The sequence below is a fragment of the Geotrypetes seraphini genome, chromosome 3, assembly GCF_902459505.1.
Source record: "Geotrypetes seraphini chromosome 3, aGeoSer1.1, whole genome shotgun sequence".
NCBI classification, from domain to species: domain Eukaryota; kingdom Metazoa; phylum Chordata; class Amphibia; order Gymnophiona; family Dermophiidae; genus Geotrypetes; species Geotrypetes seraphini.
The window spans coordinates 10,282,896-10,306,606 of NC_047086.1; the positions used below are offsets into that span (position 1 = coordinate 10,282,896).

The 23,711-nt window shown below is 45.5% G+C and overlaps 1 protein-coding gene across 1 annotated transcript in view; it reads left to right on the top strand.

Annotated features, from left to right (window-relative positions):
• LOC117357612 (translocation protein SEC63 homolog) overlaps positions 1-23,711 on the top strand; it is a 186,755-nt gene that overhangs the window by 58,292 nt on the left and 104,752 nt on the right. Inside the window, exon 8 of the mRNA XM_033938447.1 lies at positions 7,222-7,330. Coding sequence (XP_033794338.1) covers positions 7,222-7,330 — 109 coding nt within the window. The remainder of the gene's footprint in view (positions 1-7,221; positions 7,331-23,711) is intronic.

A 23,711-nucleotide genomic window follows, 5' to 3' on the forward strand; every position in this document is an offset into this window, starting at 1 on the left:
GCTTAAACTATAAATAAGAGCAAAGCGGTTTACAAAATAATATAAAATAGTAGTATAGTAATAAAAGAATTCCATTCAGATAGGAAGGCTCAATCAAACATAGCAGAAACTTTCATATGCCGACAATACCTAGGAATTCAGACTGTCAAATCTACAGAGAAGGCCAGCTGATCCAGGATTCCATCATATTAGAGAATGGCACGGGAAAAAATTTGGCCCTTTCCCCGCAGCATCTGTACAAGCTTCAGTACTGTAATATTTATTTAGCTTATTCCTTCCTTATAAATCAAAGTTCTGGCTGCTGAACTAGAGAAAGAGATATTCAGCTGGTAGGGCTTTGTTTATAAATTTATATCAACACAACTAATATACTACTTTATCCTAAAGCAAAAAAAAAAAAAGAAAATTAAGAAATAGAAATTTTTTTTTCTAGCTTTGTTGTCTGGTTTCTGCTTCCCTCATCTTCTCATTCAATTCCTTCCATCCACTGTCTGTCTTCTCTCTGCATCTTCCATTTGTTCTGTTATTGTGCCTCTCCCTTCACCCCCCCCCCCAATTGGTCTGGCACCCATCTTCTTCCCTTCACTCCCCCATAATCTGGCATCTGGCTTCTTCCCTTCCAGCGTCTTCTCCCCACTCTCTTTTCCCAATTTCCCTTCAGCATCTTCTCCCCACTCTGTCTTACCCATTTCCCTTCAGTGTCTGTTCCTTTCCTCCACCATCCTTCCCTCTCGCGACCTCACCGCCCTTCGGCACTCCTCGCGTGGCCCCCTCCCTCCTATCTACCCAAATCTATCTATCTCCCTCCCCTTTACCTTTGCGGCTCGTTTTGAGTAACTTTTCAAAGCCATCGGAGCCTGAAAACAGTATCGTGCGTGTGTGGGCGGAAGATTCTCTTCTGACGCAGGTTCAGCTTGCGGCCTTGTCAGCCTTTCATGGGTTGTTGTAAGGTTAGCGTTTGACTTATTCCTATTGTGATTCGCTTCTTGTGAGTGGTCAAAATTGCTCCAGCCTCCCGATCGACCCTATGTTCCATCTTGGGATCTGAATCTGGTTCTTTCAGTGCTAGTGCTCCCTCCCTTTGCACCGTTGGGTGCCTGCTCTTTGAAGGACCTAACTCTTAAAGCGTTCTTCTTGGTGGCCATTTCTTCTAAGCTGTAGGCTTTCTCTTGTAGGGCTCCCTTCTTGGAGTTTTCTAGGGAGCAGGTTGTCTTGCGGCCTGTTCCTTCCTTTCTGCCAAAGGTAGTTTCTCTTTTTCCTGTCAATAAGGCAGTGGTCCTCCCGGTGTTTGGTAGTTGGGAGAGCTCTTCTGAGCAGAAGCAGTTGCACAAGTTCAATGTTGGTCGGATTCTTTGCTCTTATATGCAGAGGACCCAGGAGATCAGGAAATCAGATCATCTTTGTCCTTCTAGCAGGTCCTCATAAGGGAGATGGCGCTTCTAAGGCTTCTATTGTGCGCTGGATCAAGGAGACTATTGCTTCCGCTTATTTCCGTGGAATTTCTCAAGGCTCATTCCCCTCAGGGTCAGGCGGCTTCTTGTTCTGAGTCTTTGTTTGTGCCTCCAGTGGACATTTGTAAGGCTGCGGTTTGGACTTCCTTGCTTTCCTTTGGCGGACACTTCTTTGTAGACGTTCAGGTGCGTTGGGACACAGTGTTCGGTGAGCGTGTTCTGGTGTTGGCACTTCAGGGGGTCCCACCCGTGATGAGGACTGCTTTGGTACGTCCTACTTGTAAAGATTAACCTCTACCGGTCTGGAGAGTACTAAAGAAGGAGAAATTAGGTTCTTACTTGCTAATTTACTTTCTTTTAGCTTCTCCAGACCAGTAGAGGTCTCCATCTTGTCTGTTGTTGTGATGTTGTGGCTGTTGCACTGGCAGTTTGTTTTTTTGCTGCTGTTCTAGTATTTTTCTAGGGCCAGGGATAATTGAAGAACAGTGGCTGTGGCTTGGCTGGCGAACTTTGGGGACATTTTCTTTCAGGTATCTCTCCTCTGCATTTTCCAACAGCATTTGGGTATGTTAGTTATTATTCCTGTTTGGAGTATTGTTTATTTCTGTTTCCAGTTCTTAGTTCTGCTTGGCTATTTGGCAGACTGATAGAAATAGGAGAAGGTATCTCTTATGTATATTCCACAGTTTTGTTTTCAGTCTCCACCTGCTGGTCATGATTGGGATATATACCTAGTTGTAAAGATTAACCTCTACCGGTCTGGAGAAGCTAAAAGAAAGTAAATTAGCAGGTGGTAACCTAATTTCTCCTTTCTCCTCCTGTGGATTTCCACTTCATTCTTTCGCTTGGAATCTAGCTTTGCTTTATTACTTTCAAAAAGCTGAACTGCGCAGCATATTTACTCCATTTTTCATTCCCTTCATTCCACTGAATGGGCCGATCTGTGTTTAAGCCTACTTTTTTCACTTGGCTACTGACCTTTTTTTCTCCTTCTGCTTTGCTGAGGCTGAGCTGCAACTTGAGTTTTGTGCAACATCTCATAAGGCCTCGGTCATGACAGTTTTTCTTACATTCTCACTTCCACTATCATAGTTGGAATCTATACAGCAAATTCTTAGTTCTTCATTTCTATTCGCATTTCTCTTCTGGCTAGAACTTTCTTTTCAGACATACTGCTCTCTTCAGCCAAATAGTTTTACGTTCATTTATTCTCTCATTTGGCCAACTCTCCCTCCATCCAATTTCATTCAGCTAGGGAGTCCCATATGTGAGAATATGCTGCCTGCTTGTCCTAGGATAAAGCACACTTAACCGTAACAAGGGTTATCCAGAGACAGCAGGCAGATATTCTCACATCCCACCCACCTCCCCTGGTTGGTTTCTTAACTTGCTTACGGAACTAAGGGGCATGAGTGAGCGTCGGGTGAGAAGGCAGTTGCGCATGTACGGTGCGGGTATTTGCAAACCTCTTAAAAAATTAAAGTGACAGCTCACTTTTCAGATTGTCCATGCCGGGCTCTGTGGATAACAATGAACATCAAGTTGCCACCTGAATTTATGAAATTCAACACACAAGTTCCTCAGAATGCTCGTGTGGTAGCCGTCCTCATAGGAACATTATAGTGTGTAGTTATATTATTTTACATTGAACAGGGATTTAGCATTTCGCTAAGACTTTGAACTGCTCTGCTCTCTCCATCCCCGACCCTGATGAAATCATGAAACGCGTCGGTGGGGATTGAGGCAGACCCAGTTTCATAAGCTAAGTAACTGCCATTGCAGCTATTCTTTAATAATGACAATTATTATTTATTTAAGCACTTGCACTTTATAAAATATTATGAAACGTTATAAAATAATATAACTACACACTATAATGTTCCTATGAGGACGGCTACCACACGAGTATATGGTGTGGCATTCTGAGGAACTTGTGTGTTGAATTTCATTAATTCAGGTGGCAACTTGATGTTCATTGTTAACTCAGTATTGCTATATTTGTGCACTATTAAGATTTTGGGGCTCTGTGGATGACATCACCCATATGTGAGAATATCTGTCTGCTGTTATGGTAAGTAACTAACTGTGCCAACTGGAAGGTCTAGGTCTACACTAAACAGTGAAGGAGAAAACCCACGCTAAAGGTCACACATTGGATGTACTGTTCAGTAGAAAGGAAGATATAGGGTACCGCAACTCCACCTCTATGAAAGTGTTATGGACTGAGAGGGGACATGATTGAAACCTTCAAGATAATGAAGGGAATAGACTTAGTAGATAAAGATGGGTTGTTCACCCTCTCCAAGATAGAGAGAACGAGAGGGCACTCTCTAAAGTTAAAAGGGGATAGATTTCATACAAACGTAAGGAAGTTCTTCTTCACCCAGAGAGTGGTAGAAAACTGGAACACTCTTCCGAAGTCTGTTATAAGGGAAACACCCTCCAGGGATTCAAGACAAAGTTGGACAAGTTCCTGCTGAACTAGAACGAACGCAGGTAAGGCTAGTCTCAGTTAGGTCACTGGTCTTTGACCTAAGGGCCGCCGAGTGAGCAGACCTCTGGGCACAATGACCCACTGGTCTGATCCAGCAGCGGCAATTATGTTCTTATGTGATATTGCCCTGGCAAGAAAAGTTAATATAAATATGTTATGAGTTAAGTAGATTTGATATCTAGAAACCAGATCTGTCTGGATTTCAAAGGCCAGAGATTAGTATCACAATTCTACTCAAAGAATTTCGTATAAAATTCTTTTGTTGGTATTTAAAACTTTAATGACAAATGAACCACCTTATTTTTCGCAAATCTTGATCCTGTATTCATCAAGTAGAACACTTAGATCTTTGGATCAGAAACAGTTATTTCCTCATATAAAGAAGTAGTTTATGAACATACTAGTTTTTAAACCCGTTACATTAAGAGGTGCTAGAATATAGTCTGTCTGGCCCTGTGTCTTTATTCCTTTCTTTCTATCTTTCTCCCTGCCCCCTATGCAGCAGCAGCATTTCCCCCCCCCACCCCCTGCCCCCCACTTTACTGTACAGCAGCATTCCCTCACTCAAATTCTGACTGGATGGATCCACATGAGAGATCTGACAGTTATTTTACTTCATTTCCGACGGTCAAATTTTGTCTGAATATTTGCCCTGAACCGGGTCTTCAGACAATTGAAGTCATGCTGCAGGGGGGGGGAGGGACTTGTAGTGATATTGACGGCTTTCGGGCCAAGTTGCTGGCACCGGACCTCTTACAACTAAGATCCGGTGGGTGCATCTATTTCGGCTTCTTGTCCTTTCTGTGAATGAAAGACGAATGCTGCGGCACCTCCCTTCCGCCTATTGAGCTCTTAGTAGGCCACCCAACCTTGGACAAAGCGCGCCTCACTTCACCGGAAAACTCCGGAGTGGTGGCTTTGGTCTCACCCTCCTCCCGTTTATTTTTTCCGTCTTCTTCGTTGCCCCATTGGACTTCAACTGGACAAAATTAGAGACTATAACGGGATCAGGGCCGGCACGGAAAAAAAAGAAGAAAATATTTCCTACTTGTATCACCAACTGCCTCGCGCATGCGCACTCCTGCTGACCACGGACCTACAGATCACGCAGGTAAGAGTGCGCATGCGCGCTTAGCGTTTTATTATACATTACATTACATTAGAGATTTCAATTCTGCCATTACCTTGCGGTTCAAAGCGAATTACAAAAGAGATAAAAAACGGAGGGTTACAATGGAAGAACATTTGTCCTTTCTAGAGAGGTAAAGAGTAGGTTATGTAGTTTCTGTGTGGCGGGAGGGGGGAAGGACGGTAAGTTTGAAGTTAGGGCTGTTTCAGGAATTTCTTGAAGAGTATTTCTTTTCTAAACGTCTTGTAGTCTGGTGTCGTTATCAGTAGATTGGAGATTTGGTTATCTAGTTTAGCTGCTTGAGTGGCCAGTTCTGTTTAGGTTGCGGGCCTACCCGTTGGAATTCCTTACAAAAAAAATATGACTAGAATCTAATTTGGAATCTTTTAAATCATAATTAAAAGCTTTTCTTTCTAGCGATGCTTTTATGTAATTAAAATTTGTAGATTTACAGCAAATTCTTGAAAAGAAAATACAAGCACATTACCTTAAATCTTTTGTTTTATCCTTTCCCTTCTTTTTTATGAATGTATTTCTATTTACCTTTACTGTCTAGTCTTTTAAATTGGCACATTCCTTATAGAAACATAGAAACTTGATAGATAAAGGTCAAATGTCTCATCCAGTCTTCCCATCTGCGGCATCCAGAAGCACTTAACATTCTTATTCACACTCTAATTATTTCTAGGTTGGATTATTGTAATTCTTTATACTGTGGCATAACTCATAAAGAAATAAGAAGACTACAAATAATACAAAATACAGCTATAAAAATTATAACAAATTCAAAAAAATATGATCATGTTACACCTCTCCTACAAGATGCACACTGGTTACCTATTATACACAGAATAACGTTTAAAATCGTATTATTAACATTTAAAATCCAACAATCACACGAGCCATTATTTCTGGACAGACTACTAATCCCTTACTCTTCACTAAGGACACTGAGATCGACGCAACAAAACTTATTAACCATCCCTTCTTTAAAAATAATTGGGACAAGAAGAGCAACTATATTTTCAGTACAAGCACCCCAACTGTGGAACAATTTACCAATTTATCTACGTAGCGAACCATCACTGGTCAAATTTAAACGCGGTTTGAAAAGCATTCTTTATAAAGATGCATTCAATACATAGATAAATAATTGTAATAAACACAGTACCTATTCTTTAAAGAATCAAATGAGTAGGACATCAACATGGAAACTATAAGTGCTTTTTCAATTTTAATTTTATTCTTAATCCTCTTTTTTCCCTTCATTCAAAAGATCATTAATACTAATCTGGATCTTTATTTATTCTTCATATTAAAACTATCTACTTTTAAACAGATCAATTATTCCTAACATTACCTCTTTCCATGAATCATTTTAAAATAACTGAAGCTCTTTTTATCAATTAATTTTCTTCATAATTTTTTTCTTTTTTCTAAATTGACCCTATCCTTATGTACAAACCTTAAATGTTTTTTTTTTTTAATATATTTTTTCTTTTTTTATTCTTTTTTTAATTAATTTTATGAATTGTATAAATTGTATTTCTCCCTTTTACCTACTTGTTTCAGTTTGTATTAATAGAACATAATGATTAGTCTGTATAATAGTCGTATTTGTATTTGTCATCCCTGGCTTTTACAATTATGTAATACGCATTGAAATATTGGATATTGCGTAAAATCAAAATTTAATAAACTTGAAACTTGATCCACTATCTCATCCTCTCCCTGTTGGCTAAGACTCTTTACACCTACATTGTGAGGTCATAAAGCTTTATGGTTATAGAAACATGATGGCGGATAAAGGCCAAATGGCCCATTCGCAGTAACCATTATCTCCTCTCTCTGAGAGATCTCGCGTGCCGAGAAGGTTTTACCATGAAGTGCGGGATAGAAATTCTTAATAAACTTGGAAACTTATTCTTTGTTTGGGACTTGAATTGAATCTGATAGGGTAAAAAGTGTCTAAATGGAGTGCCTAGACCCCAGTTTTCTACCACTTGGGGACACAGTTACAGTCTGTACTGTAGATGCGCTCGGCATCTGGTTTACTGGTGGTTTCATCATGAACATGAGTAACATAAAAATGTGACTTAAAACATTACTGTGTTCTTATTGTAGCTTTTTATTCAACAATCCCTTAGGGTTCTTGGTGGTATCGATCTATTCGCTACAGTGGAGACCAGATTCTCATACGTACGACACAGATTTATACATATTTTGTCTATAAGACTCGAAATATGGACATGAAACGTAAGTAGCGAGATGACTTTAAAGAGCCAGCAGCTCTATGATTTCCTGTCATCTTTATATTCAAATTGAAATACTTATATTGAAGAGCTTTTTCATTCTTGTGGGAGAGTAGACTCGCAGTTCCTTCCATTTAAATGAATGTATTTTTCATAAGGTGATATGTTCTGTTAAAATCAGACTTGATTAGAATAAGCATACTTGAAAATAATCTGATAGAACACGTTAGCAGGGTTGCTGCAAAATTAATGGTATTGGTCTTTGAATTAGGGAATGACACGGTGGCTGTTACCCATGGGTAACCCGCCGAAATGGGGAACGATGAATGGTCTTGTCTCTGCAGTAAAGTAAGCACGGATTGTGCATGCCATCAGCTCCCTCCCGCCCGATCGCCACGTCCCGCCATCTCCTTCCCTCCCTTCACCTTATGTGCCGAATTTAATTTTTCTTCTCCCAGCGGCACGCTTTCAACTAGTCACGCGCGGCTGCTTGAGTTGTTAATCTTCTCTGACGCAACTTCCTGTTGGTGGTTGGGTCATAGGAGAAGATTCAACAACTCAAGCAGCCGCGCGCGACTAGTTGAAAGCGTGCCGCTGGGAGAAGAAAAATTAAATTCGGCACATAAGGTGAGGGGAAGGGAGGGAAGGAGATGGCGGGATGCAGCGATCGGGCGGGAGGGGGCTGCTGGACCGTGCGGGTCAGAAAGAAATGCTGGGCCAAGGGGTATGAAGAGGGAGACAAATATTAAAGGGGAGATACATTGGGGGGGGGATTATGTGCATGGGATATAGGTTCAGAGACATAATGGGGAGATACATGGGGATGATATATGGAACTGGGGGGGGGAAATGTCAGATACAGAGGGGAGATAATTAGAAATGGGGAAAATAGGAACACAGAAGTGAGATGGTTTGCGGAGCAGGACGGGGAGAAATTTTTTCCCTGTGTCATTCTCTACTTAGAATCTAATAATCTTAGGTTCTGGTGTTAAGTGAAAGTCTATAACTAGTTGAACATGATTAGCAGACCGTTCCTGTTAACACTAAACTACATTTTACTTGGAGTCGCTGCATAACTTGGGGGCTGGTGCTTTGGGTACTAGGCTGTGTATTTCTACTTTTTCTTTGCTTTGCATGCTCAGCTCAGTAGCTGAAGAACTGATCTCCTTATGTACTTAAATACATGTGTATGCTTGCATTTTTAAGCTTCCAAATATACCACATATTTGTTATACCACCCATCAAGAGAGATTGATTTATTCATTCATTCATTCATTCATTCAATTTTCTATACTGTTCTCCCAGGGGAGTTCAAAACGGTTTGCATGAATTTATTCAGGTACTCACAATATATCTAATGTACCTGGGGCAATGGGGGCTATTAAATGACTTGCCCAGGGTTACAAGGAGCAGTGTGGATTTGAACCCACAACCTCAGGGTGCTGCGGCTGTAGCTTTAACCAGTTGCTTCTACGTGTTGGAGCAAAGTTTTCTTAACACAAACTTAAAATTTAGTAAATGGCGTTTTCATTGGTAGTTGAATGAGATTTGGTAAATGGCGTTCAGGTAGCATGCTGCTCTGAAGTGGCAGAAGGAAGTAAGTCCTTTCTGGCTGATTTGAAAGGAAGATTGAAACAAAAAACATGTTTTGCTTGTTTTCTCTGTAATGAATTTACTGCCTCTTCTGAAATATTGGGAATCCTAAAAGGGCTATGAAGAAATCTAATATACATTATGCATACTGTGCAGTGATGGTCAAAAAGCAAATGACATTATGAATTATTAGGAAAGGAATAGAAAACAAAGAATATTATAATGTCTCTGTATTGCTCAAGGGTGAGACTTTGCCTTGAGCATTGTATGCAGTTCTGGTTGCTAGTGCTGCCTGATTTCAGATTTGAATCGATTCACTGATTCACTTTGGGTGAATTGATTTGAATCAATTCATTTTTAAAAAAAATCGGCCTCCCGATTCGGTGACTGACCCTCCCCCCTTGACCCCTAAAGGAGGAGCGGCAGTGCTGCCTCTTGCTGGCTTGCTGGCCGCTCCTGCTTTAGGGGGCGAGGGGGGAGGGTCAGTCGGGAAGTGCTGTAGTGACCTCTGGCTTCCCCCCTGGCCTTCTGCTCTTACATTTAGAACATCTGGCTCTCCTGCAATTCTTCCTCTATGTCTCAGATGGATGACCAAACTTCAGCTGTTTGCGGTCCCCAATAACTCGCCTTCCCTGTTTCCCCCAGCCCATTCCCCTTCCAACTTAGGGGGGGAACAATATAATAAAATCATTCTCAGAGCTATGCTGCAAGAAGGGGCGGGGCTAGAGTATTCAGGAGCTCCGAGAAAAAAAATAAACAGCTTTTCATCCAACCAGGGGAAACCTCAGTGGATGGACAGAAGAAAGCCACCAATTAGTGCTCAGATTTTCCGCCGTCCTCCTATTTGCAGCGAATGGTGAGGGGACAGAGTAGGGCTACTACTGCTTCTTGTTTCCAGATTTTTTTTCTGTTTACCTAATTACATCAGCGAAGCAGCCTGCAGAGAGGATCGCCGGTACTGTAGTGATCCTTGCAGGCTGCCACTGGTCTCTGGAACTATTGTTCTCTCTGCCGCGATCCTGCCCCTGACATCAGAGGAAGGGTGGGTCCGTGGCAGAGGGAATGACAGCTGCAGAGGCCAGTGGCAGCCTGCAAGGATCGCTACAGTACCGGCGATCCTCTATGTAAGCTGCTCCGCTGCTGTAATTAAGTAAAAGTTTGACCAGGAGGCCAGGGGGGAACATGCAGGCCTTTGGGGGGGAAGGGAGAGGGGGGTGCAGGCCTTCAAGAGGGAGGGGGGCCCTGATGTAGAAGTACACGGAGAGAGGAAGGGGGGGTTCAAAGAGACATTCATATGCTGGACTGGGGGTGTGTGGAAGAAATAATGGGTCTAAAAACAGAGGAGAGAGAGAGAGAGATGGACAATGGGATTTAGGGAAGGAAGGAAGGAACAGAAAGGGAGAGAAGTTGGATACAAGGGATGGTGTGGAGGGGGTGGGGTGGAGAATAGAGATACTGGAAAGGAGGGTAGTTGGGAAGAAAAAAGGAGAACTCGTAGACCCTGGGGTGGTGGGGAAGGAGGGAGAGATGCTGGATGAAAGGGTAGTTGAGAAAAGGAGAGATGGTGGATCTGGGGATGGTGGGGGTCCATCACTGCAGCTGTGGCGATGGAGATGAAAAAAAAGGAAAGATGCCAGACCTCCAAGGAAGGGAATTGGAGGACAGAGATGGAAGATGGATGGTTAGCACAGAGAAAGAAGGAGACTTTGGCAAGCAAGTTATCAGAAGACAACCAGAGCCAACAAGATTTGAATAATGACCAGACAACAAAAGGTAGAAAAACTAATTTTATTTTCTATTTTGTGATTACAATATGTCAGATTTGAAAAGTGTATCCTGCCAGAACTGTTGTTAGACCGCAAACGTGAGCTAGGATTTAACAGAGAGGAAAAGTCTTTTTTTTGTTTGTTTTTGTTTACACCACAACACCAGTGTGGGTAGGAGAGGGCAAAGGGGGTGAAGAGGCCATAAAATAAACCCACCAGGATGTTTGGAAAAAAAAAAAAACCCCACCCAATTGGTCAGGAAAATCGATTCAATAGGCTGAATCGAATCAAAATTTTTTTCCCTGAATCGGGCAGCACTAGTTGTTCCACCTCACAAGAGAATAACGGAATTAGAAAAGGTTCAAAGAACAATCAAAATGATTAAGGAGATGGAACTCCTCTCATATGAGGAAAAACTTGAGTGGTTGGGCTTTTCAGCTTGGAGAAGATGGGGAATATGATAGAGATCTACAAAATCCAGAGTGTAGAATAGGTAAATGGAGCTAGATTTTGTTTTGTCTTTCAAAAAGTATAGACTCCATGAAGTTGCATAACAAATAGTAGAAACCCATTTTTTTTTCCTCACTCAACCAATAGTTATATGCTGGTAATAAGTTCCAGAAGTTGTGGCAAAAGCAGCTCCTGTGCAAACAGTATATGATTCCTTACAGATGGGTTAAGTACCTCAACTTGTGCGTTGCTTGTAGAAGACATCAGTCATTTTCTTTTCTCTGCCCCCTTGTCTCTCCACGCAGTTCCCCCTCGCTTTGGTCTTAACTTCTGTAAGCGAGTTGAGAAGATATCTTTTCTTCCGCTCTGCACTAGCTTTTTTTTTTTTTTTTCCGAGATTTAATCTATTCTTGTTCGAGGCTTCCCTGTGCTAAGTGATTCCCAGTAGTTCTGGGAGAGCTCTGCCTGGGAGAAGGGCTAGATGTTGGGGTCTGAAGCCAAGAAGGTCAATGGGACGATCTGGGGTCAGATGTAATCCCACTGCTCTCTCACCATGCGTCCTCCCTGGAGGATTCTAGTTTTCAGTTTGGGGCAGGTGACCAGGGGTCGGTGACAGCCCTAGATAAGGGCGAGGATCCAACGCTGCACAGGCTGTATATGCTGGCAGATTTAACTGAAGTTTTTACAGTTGCTCTGTGGAAGTTGGATTTAGTCCCCACAGGTTTCTACTGCCCAGCTGTCGCTGTTAAACAGTACCAAATCACAATCCACGTGCTTTCCTTCTCACCCAGAGATTACCAGATTGATAACAGAGCATTGGGAGACGCCTGAGGGTCCTCTGATGGGGGCCAGAAATTGTAGCCCTTGGCTTCTGATTTCTAGCAATTATTTTTCATACCTAAGGTAAATTCTCTGGTGTCTCAAGTTATTAAAATAACTTTATTTATTCAGGTTTTTATATAGTTCTCCCAGGGGAGCTCAGAACGGTTTACATGAATTTATTCAGGTACTCGAGCAATTTCCCCTGTCTGTCCCAGCATGCTCACAATCTATCTAATGTACCTGGGGCAATGGGGGGATTAAGTGACTTGCCCAGGGTCACAAGGAGCAGCATGGGTTTGAACCCACAACTAAAGGGTGCTGAGGCTGTAGCTTTAACCACTGCGCCACTCTCCCCTTGTCTCTGACTAGTGAAGGTGGAATGGTCCTGAAGGATTCTCAGGATCATAGTGTGGATTTAGTCTTCAAAAGGCAATTTGAGACATTGGCTTTAGCCCTTAAGGGTTCCTTTTGGATTGTGGGTCTGCCATAAGATGCTACACCAGAAGCCGGCCGCAGAAGGGTAGGGTGCCCTCCGGTGGTGTTGGCCAGGGTTGACTGTGTGGTGGATGCTATTTATGACATGCTCAGGGTCATGAGTAAAGTGTCAGCATATTCAATCTCCGCCCACAGAATACTCTGGATCAGGCAGTGGGTGGGAGATTTGGTGTCTAAGACCACCTTGAGCAAGCTCCCTTTCAAGGGGCAGATGCTTTTTGAGAAAGGACTGGACAACTGGATGACCAACATGATGGATCGTCATCCTAAGTTCTTGCCAGACAGTAAATCATGAGGTTCCAGGAGTTCTAGTCATGGTTCCTTTCGCAGTTATAGAAAACTACACTCTGGGTCTGCGGGCTCCTCATCCCTAAGGTCCTTCTAAGGCTCTGGAAGAGTTTTTGGGTGGCCCTAGAAGGGCCTCCACATCTGGTTCTCGTCCCTCCACAAATCCTAAGAAGTCCCAATGACACCAGGTTGGCCTCCGGGATCCCTCGCATAGGAGGGAGACTCAGAGTTCAGGGAGACTTGGACACAGATTCATCAGACCAATGTACTGGACATTATTCGAGAGGGCTACAAACTCAAATTTTGTCATCCCCTTCAGGATATCTTTCTGGTCTCTGGCAGGAAGACCAGAGAAAGCAGCCAAAGACAGAGCAACTGTGCAAAGGCTGTTATGAATTGGATCCATAGAGCTGGTGCCAGACGCAGGTTCAGGCTCAGACGGATACTCGATGTACTTTGTCATGCCCAAGGAAGACTCAGAAGATCGGAGACTAGTCCTGGATCTCGAGTCATTCAATGTAGCATTAAAGGTTCCCAGATTCCGGATGGAAACTGTGAGATTGGTCATTGTCTCGTTAGCTCTGGGTGAATTTTTGACAGAAGCTTACCTTCATATACCCATATTCCCAGACCACAGGAAGTTTCTCAGGTTCCATGTGCTAGAGAGCCATTTTCAGTTTTCAGCGCTGCCCTTCAGCTTGGCATCTGTGCCTCACACCTTTATCAAAATAGTGGTGGTAGCAGAGCATCTGTACAAATCAGGTATTCAAGTTCATCCACACTCTGATTGGCTAATCAGAGCACCATCCGAAATGGAATGTCACTGGGCAATGTCTCAGGCAGTCCAGCTCCTGCAGGATATGGGGTGGATTATGCATTTCAGAAATAGCCTCCTGGAGTCCTCTCGGTGTCTGGAATATTTGGGGTCCTGTTTAACTTGGAAGAGGGCAGAGTTTTTCTTCAAGAACCATTCAAACTGACGCTCAGGTACTATCCTGCAAATTTTTGGAGCTACCAATGCCTGTGGCTTGGCATTACCTGCAGGTGCTTGGCTCCATGGTAATGACCATAGAGGTGATTCCTTGGGCAAGAGTCCATCTGTGCCCCCTGCAGAGTGCACTGTTGGCACATCGGTCACCTCAGAGGAGTGAGCATAGAAGGCAGTTGCGCCAAATTCTTCAGTGGTGGCTCTGGCCAGGGTCATTATCCAGAAGCCTCCCTCTCCACATAGAATCTTGGGTGATCCTGACAACAGATGTCATTCTTTTTATGATTGAGGGGAGGGTTATTGTGAGGGTCATCCAGTACAAGGGCATTGGTTGCCCTCCTAGAGGGTATGGTTCATCAACCGATTAGAGTTGAGAGCCATTTGGTTGGCCCTCTGATTCTTCCAGGCGAGGCTGAAGAGCAAATCAGTCAGGATATTCTTCAACAAGGCCACAGCCATGGTGTATGTCAACAGACAAGGGGAGCAAAGAATGCTCCACTGCTGCTTCACTGGGCAGAGGCCCATCTGAAGGCCATCAAAGCAGCTCATGTAGTGGGAGTAGACAATGTCCAGGCTGATTATCTCAGCCGCCAGACCCTGGATCTGGGGGAGCTGTTCTTTTCCCAGAGATGCATTGTGAAATACTGGGGTGGCAAACATTCGATCTCATGGCATCAGCAGACAAGAAAGCTCGTTATTTCTTCAGTCAAAGGTCAGAGCCGGGAAGCATTGGAATACTTACCCTAGTATAACCTTGGTCCCATGGCCAATGATAGACCGAGTCCTGCGCGGAATAACAACTTATCAAGGACTGGTAATCCTGGTGGCCTTGGATTGGCTGCATCATCCTTTATATGTGGATCTAGTTCAGTTGCAGCAAGACAGCTATCTCAGACTTATCACTGCACCAAGATCTCCTGTTCCAGGAGCCCATAGCCTTAGAGAATCTGGAATGCTTTGGGCTTATGGCATGGCTGTTGAACGCAGCCTTAGCGCAAATGGGATATTAGGATATGGTTGTCACAAAGCTTATGCAATAAAAAGCTGGCTACTAAAGCAGTCTGTGTGAAAACATGAAAAAAAATTTTCAGCACTGGTGCAAGAGGAAGCAACTAGATCTCATTTGCAAAGTCCTGTCCTTTCTGCAGGAATGCCTAGAGAAGGGTCTGGTGGTGAGATCTCTCAAGGTTCAAATAGTTGGGCTGTCATGTTACAGAGCTCAAGTGGACAGAAGGTCTTTGTCTTCTTATCCAGATGTGTCCAGCTGATCCCTACGTGGAATCTCAGCACTTTTGTGGCCCCTCGCTAAAGCACCATATGAACCTGTGATGGAGGTGTATATCATGAATCTAACCATGATAAGTTTTTTGTTTTTGCTTTTTCTTTTTTCTAATGTCCTGTCTAATTTAGATTGTAAGCTCTTCTGAGAAGGGACTTTCTATTCTATGTTACAGTGTAGAGCACTGCATACACCTTTTCAGCGCTATAGAAATAATAAATAGTAGTAGTAGTTATGATCACTTTGGCAAGGAAAGTGTCGGAGCTACAAGCGTTATCCTGCAAAGAGCCTTTTCTTAAGTGCACGGGATAAGAGATGTCTTTATGAACTATGTCTTCCTTTCTACCGAAGGTAGTTTCAGCTTTTCATGTCAACCAGGAAGTTTGGCTTCCTGCTTTCCAGCCCACAGGTAAGAGGAAACAGGACAGTATTGAAGTTACTGAATATTTAGGAGATTTCTTCTGCATTATCTTGAGATGACAAATGAGTTCCACTTGGATCACCTATTTGTCTTAACCAGTGCTAGCCTTCGGGACAGACCAGCCTGGTGAGAAGCCAAAGACCTTCTGTCCACTTCTGTAACATGACAGCCCAACTATTTGAATCTTGAGAGATCTCACCACCAGACCCTTTTCTAGGCCTTCCTGCAGAAAGGACAAGATTTCGCAAATGGGATCCAGCTTCTATTTCCCGAGGGGTCCGCATGGCTATTTTTTTGGCATACATTGGCTATGGAAAGCAACTGCCATTTGCCATGAAAGCTCACTGTACCAGAGGTGTGGCATCTTCCTGAGCAGAGTTCAGGGCAGTACCATCCAACAAAATATGTAGTGCATCCACATGGTCTACCCTCCATACCTTTATGAAATTTTACAGAGTAGACGTGGCATTCGGGTCCTCTGTGCTTGTTGTAGCCTCATCTGTCCCGCCCTAGACTCAAGGGACTGCTCTGGTGCGTTCCATCTGTAAGGAATCTTATGTTTGCACAGGAAGGAAGGATTAAATTCTTACCTCAATAATCCTCTTTCCTGTAGAACAGCATATGATTCCTTATGCCCCGCCCTGGCAAATACTATTATGCCTGAGGAGGCTTGTAGTCTTGGAAGAGTATCCAGTAACTTGTTTGTGGCAGCCAAGGAAGAGAAACAAAAGCTTTTGAAGAGGCGATATGTTAGTATCAAAATGTATGTCAGCACAGTTGTGCTTTGAACTATACAAGTGTTAGTTCTAGTTGCACACAGGTAGGTGGGTTTCTTGTGTTTCACCACCAATCTTGTTGCACTGTTGGGTAATTGTTTGTTAACTTATTTATTGCAGAACAGCTTGAAATTATATGGATCGGGGAGGTGCCTGAAACCCCCCTTGTTTTCATTTCTTCTAGGGTTTATCGCTTGCTTTGGTACAGACTGAGAAGCGGGAGCACTGTCCAGAGAGACAAGGAGGCATAGAGAAAAAAATGATTGATGTATTCTGCAAGCAACTTGTAAGTTGAGGTAGTTAACCCATCCATAAGGGAATCGTATGCTATTCTACAGGAAAGAAGATTATCGAGGTTATCTGTGAGGTCAGTAGCATGGAATTTTGCTACTCTTTGAGATTTTGCCAGTTACTTGTGATCTGGATTGGCCTCTGTTGAAAGCAGGATGCTGAAATATATGGATCTTTTGGCCTGGCCCAGTATGGCAATTCTTATGTTTTTAGATTACAGATATGCTCAAAAGTAGAGTTAAGTGCTGAAGTGGACTTAATTCCTTCTGCCATGCAGGTAAGAATAGTTCTCGGAGGACAAGCAGGCATTCATATTCTCACACCTAGGTGACGTCGTCCATTGAAGTCCATCGTGGACACTTGATAGCTTATAGACAGAAATTTCTAGTAGCGCTGCACTGAGCATGGGCAGGTGTGCATTCTTGCCTGATGTTCAGACTGACCAGTTTTCATTTTTCTGCAAATCATAGAGGATGCATCTGTGTTCTCCACCTCAGCATGATTTTAAGTTTTCAGTGCCTTTCAGTTTGGGGTTTTTCATTATTTACTTTCCATTATTTTCTTTTCAAATTTTCCCTCGTATTTTCTTTAGTTTTTACAGCACTTAGAAGTTTCCTTTATTTTTTGCCAGTTCCTAGGCCTAACTTTGGCCAGGGCCTTGTCCTCAGTTTGAATGTGCCCCTTTTTAGTTCAAAATGGAGGACTTTAATTTGGCTGGGACCCTTTTTATCCAATGTCGAAGATGACACTTCAAGAGGTGTGCCCACTACAATTAAGTGATCTCAGTCATGGACCTGCACTCTTGGGTGTATCGGGTGTCTTGGGCCTGACAATGATCTCTGTTTACAAATGCATTTGAGAACACAGAGCTTGGTAGGTTCAACAGGAGAGACTTTTTGGCTCCTCAAAGGCTGGGCCATTGGCACTAGAAGCATCAACCTCGATGACTGCCAGGACATTGGAAACATTCGATGCCAGTGCACTCCCAGTATGTTTCCACCTCTTTCATATCTGGTGCTGGTAGTAGGCCCCGGGACTGGTCAGCATTGGAACCCAACACCGATGATGCATATGGGTTTGATGCCATCCTTATCGGCACTAAAGACCATGATGTTGAGGGGTGGGGAAAGCCAAAGAAGCACAAACATTGGTCCTTTTTGATTCATGGTGTCTAAACGCTGGGGCATCTGTTTCTGGTACCTGAGAAGTGTCGGCATCTAGAGGGTAACACCCCTTCCTTGGTTGAGGTACCAGTGCATCAGTGCATGGGTCTGCTTCCAGTTTGGCACCAATTCTGTCTCAGACTGTTCTTGACCTGACTCCCCAGCCTTTGCTATTGTCTGCCTTTGTGCGGTGATGAGCTGGCGCAGATTCTGTATGCACTCTGCTCGGGCATTGACCAGTTGACTCAGCCCACTAGCCTTCTTGAGGGTCATTCTTGGTCTGTGGTGTGATCCTTGGTACCAGAGCCCTGAGGGTACTGGTGTCAGTATTAACCCATGTGGTACCATCTTTATTGGGGGAAGCTTCAGAGGGTAGGGTTGTACCTCAGCACCCTTCAAGGCGTGGACATAGATCCACTGAGCTGAGGCAGGCTGAGACTTTCCATTCTGATTTTGGAGACAAGTCTAATTAGGACTATTCATGGGTTTCAGATGAAGACTTTCATTATTTCTTGGAGAAGGAGTCATACGGAGTCACTTCTGATCCTTCACTATCTCAAAAGAGCAGGAAATTGTCACCTGAGTCCCTTTCCTTTTTACAGATTTTGTTGAAGATGGCTTCAGCCATCCAATTTAACTTATTTTTTTGGGAGACAGGGGAGCCTAGGGAAGAGTTTCTGTCTATTCTGGAGTATGAGTCTTCTCCCAGGGAAAGGGTCTCGCAGTACAATAAGAACAGCCAGTAGCCTGTTCTCATGGTGACCAATCCAGGTCACTAGTACCTGGCCAAAACCGTATCCTTAAAGATGCACTGATGAAGAACTGGGAAACTCCTCTCTTGTTGCAGGTCACACCTATGAAAGTTCCCAGATTAGAGAGGGCCCAGCTACCTCGCAACTCATTGGTTGTTGAATCCGCTGTCAAACAAGCTAGTAACTCCAGGTGGAGAGGCCAGCACTCTAGATTCATTTGTAAGCAAAACCTTTTAGGCCTCTCTGCTAATTGCATGCATCCAGTCCTATCAACTTTATACGAGCATCTATTTGAAGTCTCTCATATGTAGTATGCTAACTCTTGTAGTTTTTTGCCCTCCAGAGCCGGCCACAGAGTTTCACCAGCTGGCCAATAAGCAGCTGCAGTGTAGAAAATCTGTCTAGTAGCTCCCACAATTCTTTTGATATTGTGTCCAGACTCTCTGCTCTCGGTGTGTGGATGCACAGACTTTTTTATGGCTGCCTTTCTCTGATCTAGAACTGACAGTTCAGGAGAGGTTAGCATATGTGCCCTGTCCCAGAGGCAATATTTGGGGGGACAAGGGTGGATAAGGTCTCATAAAGATGCACACTGTATCATCCAATCCCTTTCTCTGCAGCTGCAGCCTTCTCTACTAGGAGATTTTCCAGTGGGTCCAAGAGGCTGATCCTACTACTCTCAAAGGCATAGGTATTCCCCTCCTGCCTGCTCTGCCCAGCAGTTCCAGCGCAGCAGCGGCAAAAAGGGCGAACAGAATGCTGGGAATGATTAAGAAGGGGTCACGAACAGATCGGAAAGGGTTATCATGCCGCTGTACCGGGCCATGGTATGCCCTCACCTGGAGTACTGCATCAAGCACTGGTTGCCATACATGAAGGACACGGTACTATTAGAAAGGGTCCAGAGAAGAGCGACTAAAATGGTTAAGGGGCTGGAGGAGTTGTCGTACAGTGAGAGATTAGAGAAACTGGGCCTCTTCTCCTTTATAAAGAGGAGACTGAGAGGGGACATGATAGAAACATTCAAGGTAATGAAGGTAATAGACTTAGTAGATAGAGACAGGTTGTTCACCCTCTCCAAGGTAGAGAGAACGAGAGGGCACTCTCTAAAGTTAAAAGGGTATCTATTCCGTAGAAACGTAAGAAAGTTTATCCCAGGACAAGCAGGCAGCATATTCTTAACGCATGGGTGACGTCACCGACGGAGCCCCGGTACGGACACTTTTAACTAGAAAGTTCTAGTTGGCCGCACCGCGCATGCCCGAGTGCCTTCCCGCCCGACGGAGGAGTGCGTGGTCCCCAGTTTCTTCGTTTCCGCGGAGCGAAGAAGACGCATGTGTTTTCAACAGCCGTTGAAAAAGTAATTTTTGCCTTCCCGCTCGCGTATTTTCTCACTTTTTTCTGTTTTTCTTCTTCGGATTCATTTATTTTTGCTTTCAAAAAAAAACAAACAAAAAACGTCGAGTTTTCCTTATTTTTTTCAGGCCGGCCCCGGCGGGGCCTGTTGCCACCATACAGGCCTCCGGATTCGATTTTGCGGAGGCCGTGTTTCCCTTCATGCCCCCTCAACCGGGCTTTAAGAAGTGCCAGCGGTGTGCACGCCCAATCTCTCTCACCGACCCGCACAATTGGTGCCTACAGTGCTTGGGTCCAGAGCATCAGGCTGACACCTGCACCCGCTGTGCTACGCTTAAAAAGCGCACATTAAAAAATAGGCAGATCCAGCAAAATATTCTGTTCGGTATCGGATCTGCCATGGACTCTGCTGCGACGTCGACGGCACCGCAAAAGTCGACACCGACTACTTCGACTCCACTGGATCCTTCTTCGGGGTCGCTGGCCCCAGGTAAGCCGGCTAAGAAGCCTTCCACTTCCCTTGAGCGCCCTCCTGCCACGGTTGCGACACCGGCAACCCCGGCACCGCACCGACCCCGCAAACGCTCCGCTCCGATATCGGTGAGTGCCTCGTCATCGGCCTCCTCATCGACGGAGCGTAGAGCGGCACCTATGGTACCGAAGAAGAAAAAAGCGGTACCGGTGCCCCCCCTGGACGACCACATTGCGGCCATACTCCAAACCCAGTTACAGGAGCAGCTGCAGCAACAACTCCAACACCTGTTGCCGGCGTTACTGGCCCCGCACCTTCCGGTACAGGACCTGTCCGAGCCTTGCACCGTCCCTTCGGTGTCGACCCCCTCGGTACCGCTCAACACTTCCATGCCGGTCCTCTCGGCTGAGCCACATCTTTCCCAGCCTGCGGTACAGACCCGCTCCGATACCGATCCTTCTCGGTACCAGGAACGGCACCGGTCTTCCTCTCCCGGTACCACCTCGGTCCACTCTGGCAAGTCTCTCTCCAAAACCCGCCATGCCGAGCCCTCCACACCAATGTCCTGCCGTGCACACCCCGACATCAGGGACCCAGACTTATGGGAAGAATCCCCACACGGTACCGAGGAGGACGCTTCCTCGACGGATGAGGAACCTTCAGTGACTGATACCGTTTCAAAACCTGAACAGTCCTCGTTCACCAAATTCCTCAGGGAGATGTCAGCTGCTCTTTCCATTCCCTTAGAGTCCGACTCTAAAAAGTCACAGCCTTTCTCGATGCCCTAGACTTTGAGCAACCTCCCAAAGAATTCCTTAAGTTACCCGTACATGACATCCTACGGGAAACTTTTTATAAGAACTGGGAGAACCCCCTCACTGTCCCTGGGGCCCCTCGCAAATTGGATAGCTTGTATCGGGTCATTCCCATCCCAGGATTTGACAAGCCTCAATTGCCCCATGAATCTCTCCTGGTGGAGTCCACCTTAAAGAAAACTCAGGGCTCCAGTGTCTATGCCTCCACCCCTCCTGGCAGAGAGGGAAAAACTATGGATAAGTTTGGCAAGCGCCTTTTCCAGAATGCAATGCTGGCCAACAGGGCAAATAATTACACCTTTCACTTCTCCTTCTACATGAAGCATCTAGTGCAACAACTCTCCTCCTTACAAAAATACATCCCTGAACGTAAGGTACCTCTTTTTCAACAACAAATTTCCAGTCTGCTCCAACTCCGCAAATTCATGGTGCGCTCCATTTATGATTCATTTGAGCTGACCTCTCGAGCGTCTGCCATGGCTGTTGCCATGCGGCGTCTGGCCTGGCTGAGAGTTTCTGACCTCGATATTAACCACCAAGACCGCCTGGCTAACACACCTTTTCTTGGTGATGAACTCTTTGGGGAGTCCCTGGACTCAACAACCACGAGACCAGGTGGGACACCCTAGTGAAGCCTAAAAAGAAGACTCCGCCTGCTCGCCCCTACAGACAGCAGTCTTCCTACCAACGCAGGTTCTCGGCCAGACCTCTCAACCCGCCCCAACAGCAGCCTCGCCGACCTCGTCAACAGCATCAAACTCAAGCTCGCTCACAGTCTCACCAACCTGCCAAGCCTCTCCCTCCGTCAAAACCATCTCAGCCCTTTTGACTTTTTTCTCCAGGGCATAGCCAGTCTCCCACCATCATTGCCTCTTCCTCAGCCTATTGGAGGTCGCCTCCAACTCTTCCTCAACCGTTGGGAGGTCATCACATCAGACCAATGGGTCCTCAACATCATTCGCCACGGCTACTCTCTCAACTTCCAGACTCTTCCACCAGACAATCCTCCCATAGAGTCTGCTTCTCACTTCTCCCAATCCCCCCTCCTCCTGAGGGAGGTCCAATCCCTCCTTCTTCTCAGTGCCATCGAAGAGGTGCCCTCAGACCAAAGGGGTCAGGGATTCTACTCCCGCTACTTCCTGGTTCCCAAGAAGACAGGAGACCTCCGTCCCATCCTCGATCTCCAGGACCTCAACAAGTGTCTGGTCAAGGAAAGGTTCAGAATGCTCTCCCTTGCCACGCTTTACCCTCTTCTCTCTCAACATGACTGGCTATGTTCCCTGGACCTCAAAGAGGCCTACACTCACATCCCAATCAATCCGACTTCATGTCGCTACCTACGGTTCCAGAGTCAGCACCGTCACTATCAGTACAAAGTGCTACCCTTTGGCCTCGCATCATCACCCAGGGTGTTCACCAAGTGCCTTATTGTGGTGGCGGCCTTCCTCAGGTCTCACGACCTCCAGGTGTTCCCCTACTTGGACGATTGGTTGGTGAAAGCGCCTACGTCTCCGCTTGTGCTACAAGCCACTCATCACACCATCTCGCTCCTCCATCTACTGGGATTCGAGATCAACTACCCCAAGTCGCACCTACTTCCCACACAGCGACTTCAATTCATTGGCGCAGTTCTCGACACCACTCTGATGAGGGCGTTTCTCCCCTCCGACCGACAACGGACTCTGCTCCACCTCTGTCGTCAGGTGCTCCTTCATCAAACCATCCCAGCTCGGCAGATGATGGTCCTCCTGGGCCACATGGCCTCCACGGTCCATGTCCTTCCTCTGGCACGACTCCACCTCAGGACACCTCAGTGGACCCTAGCCAACCAATGGTCACAGACCACGGATCCTCTTTCTCATCCCATCTCTGTGACATCGTCTCTTCAGCAATCTCTTCAATGATGGTTGAACTCCTCCAATCTTTCCAGGGGTCTACTCTTCCATCTACCCCCTTACTCCATGATTATAACCACAGATGCCTCCCCCTTTGCATGGGGAGCTCACATGGGAGACCTTCGCACCCAGGGACTCTGGACCCCTCAGGAGCGTCAACATCACATCAATTTCCTGGAACTCAGGGCCATGTTCTATGCTCTCAGGGCCTTCCAGCACCTCCTCTACCCACAGGTTCTTCTCCTGTGCACAGACAACCAGGTCGCCATGTACTACATAAACAAGCAAGGCGGCACCGGATCTCCCCTCCTCTGTCAGGAGGCCATCCGCATCTGGACCTGGGCCACGGCCCACAATCCCTTCCTCAAGGCTGTCTATATCCAGGGCGAACAGAACTCCCTGGCCGACAATCTCAGCCACATCCTTCAACCTCACGAGTGGACTCTGGATCCTCCCACACTCCGCTCCATCTTTGCTCGCTGGGGCACTCCTCAGGTGGACCTCTTTGCAGCTCCTCACAACCATTAGCTTTCCCAGTTCTGTTCCAGACTCTTCTCCCCTCATCGTCTGGCCCCAGATGCATTCCTGCTCGACTGGACGGATCGGTTCCTCTATACCTTTCCTCCACTGCCTCTGATGTTGCGGACGTTATCCAAACTCCGCAGGGACAGAGCCACCATGATTCTCATCGCCCCTCGGTGGCCTCGCCAACACTGGTTCTCCCTCCTGCTCCAGCTCAGCTCCAGGGAGCCCATTCCTCTTC